Raw genomic sequence first — 17,944 nt, forward strand, 5'->3', positions numbered from 1 at the left:
GGAAAAGTGAAATTGTGAGAATTAAATTCACCACCCAAACCATTATCAATCTTGGTATCAGGTGACACAGGCCTCGAAACACGAAAAATACATGTAAAGAGAAAATTTCATAACACAGTTAAAACACAAACACTTTCTTTCAAATAGCACTGCAATGCATGCCAGGTTACAGATAGCATAAAAATAAAGAATTAACAATAATGTTACGTTACCTGGTATTAATTAAAAAACACAAATTGCAATAAAATATTTTATTAAGATAATGGGCCCACAATGAAAATGAAAAAAGGATAATCCATTACAAATACTCAATATTTCTAATAGATGGTCAGACATTGGAAGCTTGATTATTCACAGTATATGATGAAATGAAACATCACAGGGCAACTGTGCACAGCAAAGTGTAATAGCAATGTTAGTGTACAAAACAACAGTTTCTATTTATGAGTTATTTTAAAAAGGCCGTCCTCTTCCTCTACCTGGCATAGGACCTGGTGGATCAACATTAGATTTGGGATTCTTAATCGTCTCATCAAGTGATACTATAAGGCAAGCAGCTTCTGTTGCTGCTGTAAGTGCATTAATTTTGACAACAGCAGGCTCCCAAACACAAGCCTCAAAATTATCTGCAATATCTTCATTGTGGATATCAACACCATACCAAATACCACCTGTAAAATATAATGAGCAATAGTTTTTTTAATGTTCAAACATTTAAAAAAATATACAGAATATAAATTATTTTCAGTTATGAATTATTAAGAAATTTTAGCAAGATTAATCATCAGTCTTTATTCTGGGGAACTAAAAATAAAATATTGTTTGTCAACAAAAATTCTCATTTAAGTAGTTGGGTTTCATTGTATTTTATTTTAATCAAAATTTCATGGAAAGCTACCCCCCCCCCAAAAAATGTGCATCAGTTTTGTGCAAATAAAAATTTTATTAATTTGTTAAATTTCGTACAAATTTTAAGTAAAATGCCTACATAAATGTTTATATATTTATAGTCTTTTGCTTTCGAGGGAGGAAGGGAGAATCTTTGTATTATACACATTTTTTTAATGTAGATTATAATGCAATTTTAAGTCTAAAAAAATTACATCCGCATTTCTGACATTGATTCACCGATCACTCATACACTGATAATTTATACACGGATCTTTTTATACTTTTATTTGCACAAAACTGATGCACTTTTTTGGGAGGGGGGCTTTCCATGAAACTTTGATTAAAATAAAATACAATGAAAACCAACTACTTAAATGAGAACTTTTGTTGACAAACAGTATTTTATTTTTAGTTCCCCAGAATAAAGACTGATGATTAATCTTGCTAAAATTTCTTAATAATTCATAACTGAAAATAATTTATATTCTATACTGATATATAGATCTACACTGGTCATCAAAATTAAATGATAATGAGAAAAAACATGCTCACTAAGTTAATGATGCAACAAATTTCTAATAGTATAATTATTCGAGTTAATTAAATGCAACTGAACAAAAAAAAAGGTATTTCCACACAACATTAGCGGCAAAAATATGAAAGTTCAGCGATTGACAATGTGGTGCACAATTGAACAAATGTTGAAATTTCCTTTTGTGTAATGTTTAAAGTGAATATGGTGTCTAGGATTGATCAGTATTCAGTAGTTATGGCTCAAAGGCATTTAGGTGAAGTTCAAAAGCAGAGAATGATTGTAAGAATCGAAGGAGGTCAAAGAGAATTGGAGGTAGTCCAAGATTTGAATATGTAATGTTCACCAGTCACAATTTTTTCTGCTAACAATTTCTGGCTCATGTGCGTATCAACAAACTGTTCCGACTTGCTCTTTCATTTCATGTATTAATTACGATTTTTCATAATAAATACTACAAAGCGTTAAAACTATAGTTGTGCTAAGTGGCGTGCAGTCGCCTAAGAGAATTAATTACTGATACATATATGATTCATCCATCATGAAGAGGTTAACACATCATATAATATATACCTCACTACATAATCAACTCATTTTTAATGTTAATACTCAGATAATGCACATTACTTTATTTAAAGTACAGATATACTTGATTTACTACTTTGCAAGTTATGTATAAAAATACATTAGGGTGATAAAATTACCACAGCAGCATATGTTAAAATCAGTAATGAAATAAAAAATAGGGATACAAAATCTGTTGGGAGATGGATTAACTCCTGCAAATAACAGAAATGCTTATATTTTCCAAAAATATCCACAACATCTAGCTGATCTGCACTAACAGCTAATATTACTCTCTTTAAATAATTTATGTTATCATAGAAAATGCACACTCTTTAAATTAAACACTGAAAAAGTCACTAATAAATTGGACAGTCATTGAACAGTTGGACAGCTTTCTGATACGTAATTATGATAAAAAAAATTATGCCTACACGATTGCAACTATATTTCGCAGAATTTCAGTACATGTTGCAAAAATCAAGACAGACAAAAAAAATTAGTAATATAATATATTTCTTAACTCGTATATCACTGAAATAAAAGTGCATACTTATTACATATATTTAAAATTTTACACACACTTTAAAATTGAATTAGTGTAATCAAATCTATAACACCAGCTGATAAAAAAAAAACCTCAAATCTTTAAATTCTGAATGAAATTTTACTATCAAGACACCTTCAGTCACCATTTCTAATCACCTCGAAATATGAAATGCAATAAAAGAAAGAGCAAGAAAATTTTTAAAAATTACCTGTGGCATGCTTTTGCCTTAACATATTCAGAATGTTTGTTGAATCAAAGCCTGCATTATCACATAATTGTCTAGGAATCACTTCTAATGCTTTTGCAACACTTCCAATAATTAATTGCTCTTTCCCTTTAACCGTTCTTGAATAATCCCTTAAGAATTTAGACAATTCCATTTCTATTGCTCCACCACCTAAATAAAATAGCAGAATTTCTGAATTATGAGCAATTTCAAACTTCAGTATAAACGTGATAATGTTATGTATAATACATATAAATGTGATAATGTTATGTATAATACATATAACAACTATATTTAAATCCAAATTATTTTTAGTATAGCACATGCTTGCATAAAATCCTTTTTAACCTTTTAACTGTCAAGTTATTTTGATGGTTTGGGTGCATAAATTGTCAATTTTTTTTTTTGTTTCAAAAATGAAATGTTTGCCTCACAGTCAAAAAATCAAAAAAAAAAATGCCGCGCATTTTGAACTTTAACCTCTATCCTTTAAAAACCTTCAGTAAAATGCTGCTGTCTGTTGAACTGATGCCGAAATAAACTTCTCACTATATATATTCAGGTATAACAATACGATGCACTGAAAAAAAATTTACCCGAGTAATATCCGGGCGTGACATTTTGGAATACCAGTGCTGTGCCCGAGATTATTTCGGGCATGACAGTTAAAAGGTTAAAAAAATCCGATATACTCTCTCTCTATATATATATATATATGTTAATGGGTTGATAAAATATATTCTTATCAAAAGAAATATATCAGAACGCTTGAATTTTCCTCAGAGATATTCGTACAAGTGTTCACAATATCATGGAGTATAATCAGTATTTATACTTCAGATTACTAAAAACATTAAAATACCTCGCAATGCAAACATGTCTAAATAGAACAACTGTGATATCTCAATTCATGCAGAACTAAACTCGCAACAACAACTAAGCAACTGAGCTGAGATACTCTCTCTCTCTCTCTGGCATTTTATACTTTTCAATCGGTTGTGAGAAACTTCTAGTACTTTCTGCTTCTCGAAATTTCTGGAAAGCAATAAGATGATGGAATTACAGCCCGCACAATGGTCAATTACATTTATTCAGTTTCAATACAAATTACCGATATCCATTTACTCAAAGTTAAATAATGCATACTCCTATATTCTTACTTTTCTGGCACAGCTTTCTCTTAAAATTTGTCTCGCGATGCATTCCATGGGGAAATACAGCAATTTCAATTATAATTCTACAAAAATTACCTATCTAAATACAAAATTCGTAATAATATATTTTTTCTATTCATATAACTTTGTGCCTAAAGTCAAAATAACAATGTGGTTGTAACACTAAATTATATAAAAGTGAATTTTTCTGGGAGTCCATTATGATGGTTTAAGATTATTCCATATTGCTATCAGAATACTTAAAATTTTAGAACAATAAGATGTATTTATTTTAATTAAAATATTAAATGTACTAATATTAGTTAATTAAATGTAATTAATACCAGTCAAAAGCCTTTTATTAGTAAAAATGGATTGACATAAAATATTTTTAATAGAACTAATCCTTAAAAATGAGCTATTTAACATTTAATGCAAAACACAGTAAATGTTATAATTCATACATATGCATTCACAAAATATATGGCAAACAATGCTGCTAACAACATTCAATCCTCAACCAAAAACCAGAATGCCTTTTCAAAGTTTTACTTACCAGCAACAACACTATCATTCTTTAAAGCTCGTCTTACTATCATAATAGCGTCATGTAAGGATCTCTCACTTTCTTCAATAAATTGTTCAGCACCACCTCTCAGTATCAGAGTAACAGTCTTAGTATTAGGGCAACCAGTAAAAATATTAAATCTGCAAAATTTCAAGAAATAGCATCCAAATCAGAATAAAGATATAAATAAAATTATAAATGTTTATTTTCAGATACTTTTTAAAAACCAGAGCCTGGACAAGGGAGTGAGGCAAGTGACACTTGCCTCAGTGCTAGACTGGCTATACGAATTTAAAAATTACTTCAATTATGTTTTTAAATCTGTCATTTATTATTAAAGAAAATAAAGCCAACTTAAATTAATAAAACAACAGGAAGAATTGCAAGAAAATCTGGAAATTAATGCAATGTGCATTTCGATGTTATTTCTTACTTATAAAAAAAGAATTTTTTTAACATTTTCATTTGAAAGTTATAAATTATTTGATATATTATTTGTCTGAATTTATAAAGCTACGATTAAAAATACTTTAAGAATTATGGTATAATTATGCTACAAGAATTATGATATCTTGATTTAATACATTTATTTTTTAATGCAAGTATAGATATTTTGATATACATATATATATATATATAGGGCTACGCATTTACCTTTTTGCCTCAGGCGGAAAAATATCTTGGCACGGCTCTGCATATAACATTCTTCCATATTACTTGAATTAAACATTAATTTCCCCAGACTACACAAATCAGAAAACTGTAGTTCATATGCAAATATTTACAGTGATTATTGCTTCCCCTCCTTAAATGTTTATTCTAGACATGCACTTTTAATTACAATAAAAACATTTTACTTTTCCAAAATAAACATTTCCAATACATTTTATTTTAGAGGAATAAGATTTTCTGAGGGTTGTGTGAAGGGTATGGTGCTTTTGTGTTTTACAATAAAAGTTTCAACAAGAGTTCTGCAAACATAAAACCTAATTTTTTACATGGCTTTTGTGAAGTGAAAATTCCAATGAATTAAAATATTTATAATGTTTTAGCACATTACGTCTAAAATGACCGATATCTTTATGCCTAATCTATGCTGAAATATAGTAGAACACCAAAAATCGCCATAGCCTCTCAGATAAAAAAAACAGTCCAATTCACTGTTGATAAGACTGCGAAACTATAAAACTTTTGAATTAAGAAAAGATGAAAGGCAATGATTTACGATGAGGCAACGAAGTTCACAGTAATATTTACTGTCTGAAAATGCTCACAAAAATAAGCCTCACTGAAAAAGTGACACTGATGAAGAAATTAAAACACAAAAAGACTTTTGATATAAATACTGCATTTGAATGTATCTGGATGTCTTTCTGTTAATGATAAAAATCACAAATATTTATGATAATTTCGAAAAACCGTGCAATGAAATCTCTGTATTTACCAAAACAGGAACCATTTTCATGATCTACTAATGCTTCATATCATATTAATGAGAAAGCATTAATGTTTTTCTAACTGTAATAATCAACAATGCATATTTAGACTGTGGGCATTAATACCTACGTCTTAAACAAATATGAACCAACCGGGGGAAGGGAAGGAAGAATTTCAATTATATACATAACAAAAGTAAAATTTTGAAACTTTAATTCTAAAAGTTAAAACATTAATTAAAAATTATCATTTGCATAAAACAAAAATAAATAAATATAAATCAAAGGTTAATTGAGTCTTGTTACTTAAAAATATAGCAACAAATACAAAATAATTTCTGATATACCAAATATAATAAATAAAATTATAAGGGTGACTGTTACAAGATATTTCCAACACACTCTATATAATCTAATTGCTGTGGACAAACTTGATAGACCCATGAATTTATTAACATGACTACCACAGGAATGACAGTGACTCAATTCCAAAAATAATGAAAAATCTTGTGCATTAAAAATTCAACAATATAAAATAGCTCAGAATACTGATGCAAACAACACCTGAAAATTCAATACAATCAACAAGACTTTATGGAGTAGACCAGTGGTCTCAAAGTGGCAGCCCACAAATACATTTTCTGTAAATCAATTAGCATTATTGTGATAGGAATTTGAAGATTTTGATGGTATCAATTCCAATATTACATTATCTTCACTAGTAAAATCCAACATGAGTAAATGCTCCAAAAAATCTGGAAACAGGTAATTAATTTTTTACACGGACATAAATCTTATTCAATGATTTGAAAACACAAATTTGATTAACTTTTATTACATTGTCAAATTTTGCAGTAAGAAACTTTATTTGGTAATACATTTACATGCGAACAGCTTTCTTTCCTTAGTTAAAAATTAATAAGCCTACGAAAAGAAACAAACTACCAGTGAGCATCTATCTACAAATGATGAAGATACTTACTAGTAATTTTCTTCAAAGGATACATAATTTATGAAAACTGAAATGCTGTAAGGTGTAGTAAGAAGCAAAGAAGCTTATAATTACACTGCTGGCCATTAACCTTTTGAAGACGGGATGGCCATTACAGTGACCATAAAGTCCTCTCTTTGAAAAGACGGGGTTGTCCACTTTAGTGGCCATGTCTTTTTCCCCCATTTTCCAGGCTGAAAAGTGGAATGAAATGTCAAATTTGACATCCCTAGGGTTTTAACCACTTATCTCTTTCAAAGGTCTTTCTTTTGCGACATAAATGCACCCCTCTGAGAATCCATTAAACTACACACAAGAATCTTTGTTGCAAACAGAAGATGATTTCTTAAAGGGGGAAAAGCATTCGGTTCAAGATTCCCAGTCCTTTGGTAGCTTTTACTGCTACCAAAGTCCCGACCTCAAAAGGTTAAAAGTGCGACACCATGAAGGAATGCAAATACAAAAAGATATTTACTGTGCATAAACAGTATGGCATGAAGACAAAATGATCGAATTTTTAAGCAGTCTGAGGGTTTGCAGGGGTGCGAAATTAGTAGAAATAGTTGCTAAAAATGGCCCTGGCAGCTAAAACAACTCTTACCTGGTTAGGCATGGAGTCGAAGTGGGCTCTGATGACAGAAAGGGGTAACCCATTCCATGCTGCTTCAAGGCTATTCACTTCATTAACCATATTAGAGAGGGGTGGCAGGCCAGTCTCTCAGCAATCTATGACCAGATGTTTTCAATGGGTGACAGATCTGAAAACTGTGCAGGTCAGGACAGCAATCAAATACTTTGTATATCAAGGAAGGTCAGAACATGACCTGCAACATACGGTCTTGCATTATCTTGTTGGAAGATGGCATTTGGCAGGCCTCGAAGATAGGGCACAACTACTGGACGTATGTCCGAAATATACTGATCTGCATTCAAATTACAGTCGATCCAAACTAGAGATATGTATGTCATGTACCCAATGGCTTCTCAAACCATCACACCAGGCCCCTATGCCAATATCGAATCCAAGCAGGTAACGTGCGATCTCCTCAGAGCCTCCAAACACATATGCCATCAGAATACGCACGCAGAACCAGGACTCATCTGAAAAGACGACATGGTACCCCTCCTGTATCCAACTTTGTCGTTCCACACACCTGCATTGCCATATCTCTCTATACTACATTGTCCAGTAATTGCCAATTGTCAAGTAATGCCGAAGTAATGGCCGCTGTGCTGATAGTCCATGTTGCTGCAAACATCGATGCACCCTACGAGCGGATACTGGCATGCTGCAAGCATGCCCATTTCCTGACTAATGGTTCGTGATGTTGTCAAACGGTTTTGCAAAGCTGACCTCGCATATGTCTGTCCTCTATGGCGTTAGTCAAGCTAGGGTGTTGAGATCCCGCATGTTGTTCAGTATGACCCTCAGCAATCCATTGATTCCATATTCGCATGATAGTGGTTGGATGTCGACCAGTGCGACGGGTGATATCATGGAACGATAATCCCCTCTCGGGATAGACTACGATCCTGCCTCTATCGAATTAAGACACTTAGCAGTAAACATTTCTTATTTGAGGCATAACACAATATTCTGAGCAAATTCTGACCTTACTAAGTGCTTTCCGAATGAGAAATCAACTACACAACCTTTCTTTCAGTCAGTGCTTTAGACGTCATTTCTCCCTCGTGCATGGTCTAAATGCACTGAAATACTAATCATTTGCATATCCCAACCTCTTCTTCCTTTTATGTGATTTTGACATTCGTCATATCATTCCTTCCTGGTGTTGCAATTTTAATGGCCAGCAGTGTATTTACATACAAATATGTATTTTTTGAAGACTTCACAGAAAAATGGAATAAATAAAAGAGAGTAGGTTGTCATTATTTATTCTCAAGTTTTGCCTCTTTGGGGAAGTTTTTTTTTAACTTTATTTAGTGATTAATATATTACAATTATTTGAATAAATGGTAATCTGAAAGTTTTAATATTTGGCCGTCAATACACTTGAATGGCATATTGAGAAAGATAAAATTTCTTGCAGATAAAACTATATATGTTCTGACAACTATTTTCTTTTTAATTTAGATAACAAATTTTGTTTTGTTTAATAACTTTTTTAATTGTAATCCATCAGCTACTTTCAGATTGTGCATTTAGCCAACTTGCAATTTGGGTGTGAAACCAGTAAAGTAGCAGCCAAGTAGTGTGATTTAATACCAAATATGGATGAGCATGTCATTCAGAATTCTGAAGTAATAAACGGCAGCCATTGCCAAAATTTCTGCCAATGATCAACAAAGTAATACATAAGTACTGACAACCGTCTCAAATTCAAACCTTTAAGTGCTGTCCAGTTAGTAATTTCTGCCAATGATCAACAAAGTAATACATAAGTACTGACAACTGTCTCAAATTCAAACCTTTAAGTGCTGTCCAGTAAGCAATAAATTACCACTAAAACCTTTACCAAAAGCCATCAAAGAAATGTTCAGGCCCAAAAGCTTCATATGGAGTTTGTGTAACAAAAATATACAATATTTCATTTCAGGCATTGAAGCTATTATTGTTCATAGATGTTCTTCATTCTGATATAGTAGCACCTGGCATCATTCTGATATAATTAAAAGAACTTCAGCAATGAGTCTATGGAAGCAAGTTAAAACAGATTTAATCATTTTATCAATATTGATACCTCTGTTTTCATCTTTATACATCAGGCCAAAACTTTATAACAACATTCCCCCCCCCATTTCTGTAATGTAATATACGAGTGTGGCGCAACACTCCTGACCAATAATATTTGGCCTCAGCACACTCAACAAGTTAACGCAGGACACCCAACATAAGCATTACAATGCAGCACCCCATTTCTATATAAAATAAACAAAAAAGTTACATAAAAACTTTTCTATATAAAACATCTGCTCAGACAAGAAGTATAACCCCTCACTGGACTTTTTACACTCTAAAAGTTTTCAATTTATGGAATCTGAATGACATGTTTGTTCCAAAACAAAATTCGAAAGATATTTTCATTTTAGATTTCCTGAAAGTTAAGAAAGTAAAAAAATTTGGAATGCCAACTATATCCAAATTACAATCACTCCTAATGAGTCTTCCCCAAAATAAAATTATTCCTCTAAACAAAATTACAAATTCTTAATTAAAAAAAAAAAAAAAGCTTTCTGAATAATAAAAAAAAAAAAAAAAAAAAAATTCAAAAATATTTTTTTTTAAATCTACTTTTTACAGGTATATGAAGAATTTTAGTGATATTTAATTATATTAGCTCATATAAATAAAATTACCTTTCTCCTCCTATCTGAATTTCTTCAAATAGTCCACAAGTTCCAAGAGAATTTTCCGCTATGTCATAACAGGTGGAAAGAACTGCACCACCACAAGCTTTCATTGTCCTCTTTAAGTCATCTTCTGGGACTCGTCCAGCACAAAACATATCTCTAAAAAATAAAAAAATAAATGTTTCATTTAAAAAAAAATGTGGGAATGAAGAAATTCTGTTATCTTTATAACATGTGCTCAATCTGAACAATCTAGTACATCCAAAAAAAAAAACACAGTTACTTTCTGAATATCTATATTCCTGCAGAATGTATTCATGAGGCAAAGGAATAAGTCACTGAAATAGTTACATGGCAACCCAATGTGTTGCAAAAAAGTATTGATGTGGCAACTCAAGTCAGCATGCAGCACATAATTGTTCTGATTTATGAGCCAAGTTTGCACAACTCTGGTGTTTTTTAAGGAAAAGTAGATCACTGTATCCATGAGAAAAGCAGCACACACACAAAAAAGGATTTCTTGAAAAATTAAGTGTTTCACAATTGTTTCTTGTGCTTTTATCTGGTTGTCTGAAAAGTTAAAACGCATTTGGTATATGTTTTACAATGTGTACTTCATGACACAAAAAATTATATATTGCTCATTTTCCTCAGTAACCTTGAGCCATCTTTCAGAAAGAAATTCTTCTTATCTGTGAAAAACTGAAGAAGGTGCTGATTTACAGTCTCAGCAGAACTGAATATTATACCATGCAAAGACTACTGAAGAGAGTGTAACAAGTGGAAGTTTCATGGTGCAAGATCAGGTGAATATGGTAGATGTGACAACACACTGTAGATGAAACCTGCCAGTCCATCTCACACCTCAGTGGTTTTTTCCCTAAGCTAAAAGAAGCACTCAGAGGACAAATATTTTCATCAGGTTATGAACTTTGTCAACAACTATTTTGCAAAGAAAGATTCCACATATTATTCAGATGGGTTAAAAAGAATGGCAGCATCAATGAGAGAAATGCAAGACTTAGACTATGTCAAAAAATAAAAGATATCTTTTTTTCTTTTGTTACATCAGAAACTTTCCACACAGCCTATGTACATTTAGACTAACATAGGAACAGTCATGAAACATTTGATAGGATAGATATACATTAGAGTAACATGAAAGTTATATATCTTCTTTATATTTAAAAAGTGAAAAATATATAATGTAATTCTTCAAAAATAATTAATGTTTTTAAAGCTAAATACTTTTTTATTTAAATCAACCAAATTAAAAGTAAAAAATTAATATTTTTAAGAATTGAATAGATTGATTTTAAACAGATTAGTTTGTTACTCAGATTAGTTTGTTACTTAATAAGAGATAGATTAAATTTGAAAAATAAATATCTAACATTTTCCAAAATGGGAAAAGACTTGAATGAAAAGTGAAGCAGCACATTGAGACACAAAATCGTGTTTCGAGACTAACAGCTCCCAAAAACCTTTTATCAGCTTTTATTTAAAACTTGATTTTAATTTAACTAATTATTTTAATTTTATATTAAATTCATAAAGTAATTAATGAACTAAATGAAGAAAAATAATTTATCATATAGTACAATGAGAGCAGAAGAATAAATAATTCTCTTTACAAAATTTGTCTTCAATTTTATATCACGAATAATAAAAGAATGAGGCCTAAGTAAAAAATCAATCTAGAGGCCTAAATAAAAAATCAATCTAACTGCACTGCCGAAAACTATTAATTATCAATATAAATTCATCAAAGATACCCCATGCTTTTATTATTTGTAATAACATATTGTCTTATTTAACATCTTGCATAAATTATTGAACTGAAAAATATTTTTTTCTTCAATGAATAACACTTATGTTACATCAACTGGTCGAAAAAAATCAGGCAATTTTGGGAGAAAATAAAAATTTTTGTCAGTAAACAGAAGCTATTTAATTGAAGCTATGACAGAATTTGCAATACCTGAAAAACTTATAAATTCAGTCACCATTACTCCAAGACAAAACTTAAGAGTTAAAATTCAAAATAATCTCTCAGATTGTTGTTTCAAATGGGCTCAGACAGAATGATGCACTGGCCTGCTTCCTTTTTAACCTTGCCCTCCAAAATATCATAAAAGACTCCAACATTAATACTCGTGGAACTATCTTTAACAATTCTGTTCAGATTTTTGCATTTGCTGACGATATTGACATAGTCGCATACACTCCCGAGTCACTTAGAGAGGCTTTTACATCATTAGAGGCTGCAGCCAGCAAAATTCCTCTAGCGATCAACCAAAATAAAACTAAGTACATGCCATGTGGTAATAACAGCAGCCCCTATTTTGAAACTGGGAATTACAAATTTGAAACTGTTAGCAAATTTAAATATTTAGGATCAGAAGTTAATACTCTCAATGATTTAATGCCTGAGATCCATAGTAGAGTCACAGATGCTAACCGATATTTTTTCGGTCTCAAAAAATACTTGAAGTCTAACTTCACAAGCAGAAAAACGAAGATACTAAGCTTATTTATTAAAGCTTAATCAGATATTAAGCTTATTTGCAAAAGCTTAATTAGACCCATTCTTACATACTCTGCTGAGACCTAGGCAACGACAGAAAAAGCTGCAAGTACCATTTCTGTCTTTGAAAGAAAAATTTTGAGTACTTTTGGTGGCATAAAATGTAACAATATCTGGGGAAGAAGAACTAACTCTGAACTCTACAAATCTTTTAAAGAAGTAGATATAGTAAAATATATAAGGATTGAGAGAATTAAATAGACAGGACACATATGCAGAATGGATGAAAATCATGTGACTAAAACGATCTCGGCCAGACGGCACCCAAAAAAGAGGGAGACCTAAACTTAGGTGGCTTGACTTAGGAAACAGACTTAAGAATTTCTAAAATAACTAAGCCAAGGATAGAAGAGCTTGGAATTCGGCTCTGAAGAAGGCAAGGGCCCATCCTGGGCTGTCTGGCCATTAAAGAAGAAAAAAATTTCACACAAACATCATTTAATGTTTCACATGTAACAAGCTCTACTTTCTACTCTATTCAATAGTGTAAGCAGTAAAATTCTGAATATCTTACATATGTATGAAAAATCATTTCAATATTAAATTTTTTAAAAAATCTATATCAAACTTTAAAAAATTCCTTTGCTACATCATACTGTCATTTACAATGAGAATGTTTCAAATTTTTTAGTTCAGCAACTTATCAAGGAATAGTTTCAAAATGAATGGCAAAGTTTTGACCACAATGAAATAACAATATAAGTGAGATAAAAAAAAAGCTTACAAAAAGGCAGCTAGAATACAGAAGCAAGAAAAATAGTGTGATGTAATGACATCATAAGCTTGAAATGAATTTGCCTTCTGCTTAACATTGTACCTTATTTTACAATATGTGGAAAATTGCTCACTTATAATGTCTTCTTATCACTCGTTTTAAAAGATGCAGAAGGCTTATTTAATAATCTGCAAAAGTTTCATAACTTTGCCACTGATACATTTTTAGATGTTGAATCATGCACATCAAATAGCCAGGGGGAAATCAAACAATTTTCAAAAATTCACCAACAAATTAGAAATTACGTTAAAATTTTACATAAATTTAATTTAGTCATCCTCTCTCCATTTGATGGTGCAAACAATAAATTTCTGAGATTTGTTTGTTTTTTCGTTAACTGGAGATATGTGTGAAAAATTGTTGAAATGTTAAATTTAAAACATTTTTAAAATATAAACACAGTTTTGAAAAAAATCACTTGATCACACTTTTGTTATCCACAGATATTATAGGTACAAAATTTGAACTCAATAACTTGTGGAAAGTAGTTTAAAAAAATTGATGACAAACTTTTGACCATAATGCCAAACAATATGATTGAATAAACTAAATAAAAGCTTATCATAAAATTCAAAATTACACTTAGCCAGAACATAAAATAAGCAATCTCTTCATATTTCACAACAGTGAAACCACAACAAATGTTAAAAACAAAACTATGTAAGAAAAGAATGAATACTTTTAATGCTGGAAATATGATACATCATGAAATGAAAATGCAGAAAAGAAAAATAACTTACCTATCAGCAAAATACTGAGTGGCAACATCTCCAATAGGTAACTTTGAAAGAACTACTTTTGCGCCACTTTCAACTATTTTGTCTAATTTTCGGTATAAAATGTTCCATTCTGCATCCACAACGTTTTGATATTCCTGCAGCAAAAATTTCAAAAGAATTATAAAGAAGTTAGCTCTACTTATTTTAGAAAAAAATGCAACAAAAATTATTGCTTAATACTGCAACATGAACATCTCTTCTTTTAACTCTTAAGAAGTGCTGTAATAGTTTATGTGTATAAAATATCAACCTTCAGATTCAAATAGAGTAAAATATCATCAGATTGCTGCTTAGTAAAATATCATTAGATTGCTTCTGCAGTAAAAATGAAAAGCAGCACTGCTAATAAAATTTACTTAAAATATTAATCAACAATTAAAAATGAATGTTACAGAAATAAATGTTCTATAATTTTAAACAATCAACAAGTTATATTTGGCTTTAAATAAAATTTCTATCTTTTTAAAGCATAGCAAAGACCAAATATAATGCAACTGAAAATTAATTTAAATTGATGTGTACAATGTGTGACTGGCTTTATATTTTTGTAACACAAGTGTATAAATAACAGAAAAAACAACATAGTTCAATTAACTCATAAAATTTAGCTCTAGCCTGGATTGCAAACTAACAGGTCTTCCATTTTCAGTTTTTATTAATGCATTTCAACAGATATTATTCCAATTCAGTTTTAATCAAGTATGTTATGCACTTTGTTCTAGGTAAGTAATAATGACTTCTTAGTTTAATTTTCGTACAATTAAAAATAAAAATGTACTCTGCTTTAACCTCCTCACTCCTGATGTTGAGAAAATGAAGTTTTGCGCTACAACCCCAAAGTTGGAATATTGAACATCCAATTAAATCTAATGTACAAAAATACTTTCTATAGAATTTGTTTTCTAATGGAATATTTGAATCCTAGCAAATTTTACTTAAATGCATTATTTTTAATCTTATTATTTATTAAATGTATTATTTTTAATCTTATTTATTAAATGTATTATTTCTTAATCTCATTAATTCTCCGAAATTCTCAATAATTATAATTCAAAATAATTTAATGTGCAATAATAATAATGCTTATATTTACATACTTCATTTATTTCAGTATAATAATGAACTAAAAAAGCTTAACAATTTAAATATTAGTGTTTATTACATTCTGCTGCCATAGATACATAAATTTTAAGGTGCTTGCACTGCAAAAAACATATTTAAATTCAACATGTGCATTGGAAGCACTGCACATTTTACAGTCATAGAATAAAATAGTAAATAATACAAGGTGTGACTATTAATTTTCAGGACTTCTCTAATAACACCAGAACAGATGATATGAAAAATATAACATCTCAATATGTTTCGAAGTAATCCCCATCTGCCGTAATACACTTCTGTGCTCGGCTGTATAATTTGTGGAAGCAATTTTTAAAGTAATCTTTCGGAAGGCTCTTCAATGTCGACGTCATGTTCTTCTTGATGTCCCGCCCCCACATTGCATTGTTAGTGAAGAGGTTTTTGGCCAAGCATGAGGTTGTGGAGCTGCATCATCCGCCATACTCTCCTGACTTTTTCCAAACTCAAAACTGTGACCAAAGGAACACGCTTTGTGGATGCTGAAGACATCAAGAAGAATGTAACGTTGACATCGAAGAGCCTTCCGAAAGAGGACTTTAAAAGTTGTTTCCACAACTTATACAGCCGAGCACAGAAGCGTATTACGACTGATGGGGGATTGCTTTGAAGCATTAAAAGGTTATGTTTTTCACATCATTTGTTCTGGTGTTATTAGAGCAGTCCTAGAAATTAATAGCCACCCACACCTTGTATTTATAACAAGGCTACCACTAAGATTTCATTCAATAAGGTTTCATAGCATTCTGACAAATTTATGCCCATTTAAAATATTAAATAAAAACATTCTATTCCGACATATTAAATATGATAAAGAAGGGCTGGGCTATCCAGTGACACTTTGCTCCTATATCACATTTGATAGGTTGGGCCCATCGAGGGAAACAGAAACGTTATCATGTAAGATAAACTGGGAGCAAAGAGATTAAGGTCTATACAAATTTAAATTAATTTCACTGTTTTCTTTCAAACACATAGTGAATTAGTGTATTTTCAGGCAAAAATTAATAACTAAAAAATAATTTCATTGTTTAATTCTGTCTAAAAAGTATTTTGAATTGATGTCTTACTGCATTTTTTTTCATTTTACTTTCAGTTTTCATTTCTTTTCGAATGCGATGATGTATGGAATAAGATGTTACTATAATAAGAAAAAAAAAAAAGCACACGCGTTAACTCAATAAAATTATGTAATTTACTCACCTGTGCACTTTCAACTCTGATTTCAGCATTTTCTTTTTCAGATTTTAATTCTAATTCTACATTCAATAAAACTATTTTAGGATTAATATATTTTTTCGGCTGCATTTCAAAGCCAGCATAGGAAAAGGTTTTCTTAAAAGCAACACCAGATATAAGCAACGAATCCTAGAAAGATTTTTATTAATTAAAATGATTACAGAAAAATATTTATTCATAATACAAAAATCTTAATATATTAATAAAAGGGAAATATTTAATAAATTTACTTAATGCATCAACCTAAAACATGTATTTTTAATAATTATTAATTTGAGGCTCTAAGCTCACAATCAATTAAAAAAATGGAAATTTTTGGATTCATTACACTGAATTCAATAACAAATTGATGCCATAATATAAACTAGAAAAGGATTTTAAATGTTGCAAATAAAAAATTACAATAAGAAATTAAATTAAAAAATAATAGTTTAAATACTTTCCAATATCAAATATTGCAATAAAACATTTTTAAATAATATGTAGTTATACATTTCAATGTAACACAAATCAAGAACCTACTTAAAAAGACCTTAACAATTTTATATATTACACCAGATATATGATAATTGATTAAAAAAATCTGATGTGTACACCACGACTTCCTTGTACAGAATATTAATTATATGCATTTTTTCTTGCATTTCATTAAAGCTTATCGGGTTGAATTAAATCTACTTCGCCGACAGCGCGTAAATCACAATAGAATAAATGCACTCTTTAAAATTCACTATATTTGTTTACCATAGCGACACTCTGGTGCTAAGTTCACTTAACAGCGTTACATTTCATTCATTCATTCATTTTATAACTCAGAATGCACAAAATTTATATCGGTTTCGATGGTTTTACCGAACCATCATCCTCAGCTGCAAATGCTCCATTTGCAGCTGAGATAGCAATTTCATGAAATCAAAGAGAGATATTTATTTATTAAATGTTAAATGCATGCGCTTTTGTATTTTTAATTTTCTGGCTTAGCTTTTTCTTAATATTCATCTTGCGCTGCACTGCAAGGAGAATAAAACAATTTGCAATTCTACTAACATTAGCTATTTAAATACCAAATTTGTAACAATATTAACATTTATTGACTAGTTTCTGATTACCTTGTCATTCAACCACATTAAGTAAAGGCAAGGGAGATACATAAATGGTTCAGTTTGCAGAAACAAAAACAGATTAGGGTGAAATTGCACAAGA

At 30.5% G+C, this 17,944-nt stretch overlaps 1 protein-coding gene across 1 annotated transcript in view; it reads right to left on the minus strand.

Annotated features, from left to right (window-relative positions):
* Positions 1–236: 236 nt before the first annotated feature.
* CCT7 (chaperonin containing TCP1 subunit 7) overlaps positions 237–17,944 on the minus strand; it is a 69,975-nt gene continuing 52,267 nt past the window's right edge. Inside the window, exons 7-12 of the mRNA XM_035352888.2 lie at positions 16,706–16,870; positions 14,327–14,460; positions 10,231–10,383; positions 4,474–4,625; positions 2,746–2,934; positions 237–671 (exon numbers count right to left, since the gene is read on the minus strand). Of these exons, the coding sequence (XP_035208779.1) occupies positions 454–671; positions 2,746–2,934; positions 4,474–4,625; positions 10,231–10,383; positions 14,327–14,460; positions 16,706–16,870 (1,011 nt within the window). The 3' untranslated portion in view covers positions 237–453. The remainder of the gene's footprint in view (positions 672–2,745; positions 2,935–4,473; positions 4,626–10,230; positions 10,384–14,326; positions 14,461–16,705; positions 16,871–17,944) is intronic.

Source organism: Stegodyphus dumicola, chromosome 10 (genome assembly GCF_044657685.1).
Source record: "Stegodyphus dumicola isolate Sdum_Otavi_A_Nest chromosome 10, ASM4465768v1".
Taxonomy (NCBI): Eukaryota; Metazoa; Arthropoda; class Arachnida; order Araneae; family Eresidae; genus Stegodyphus; species Stegodyphus dumicola.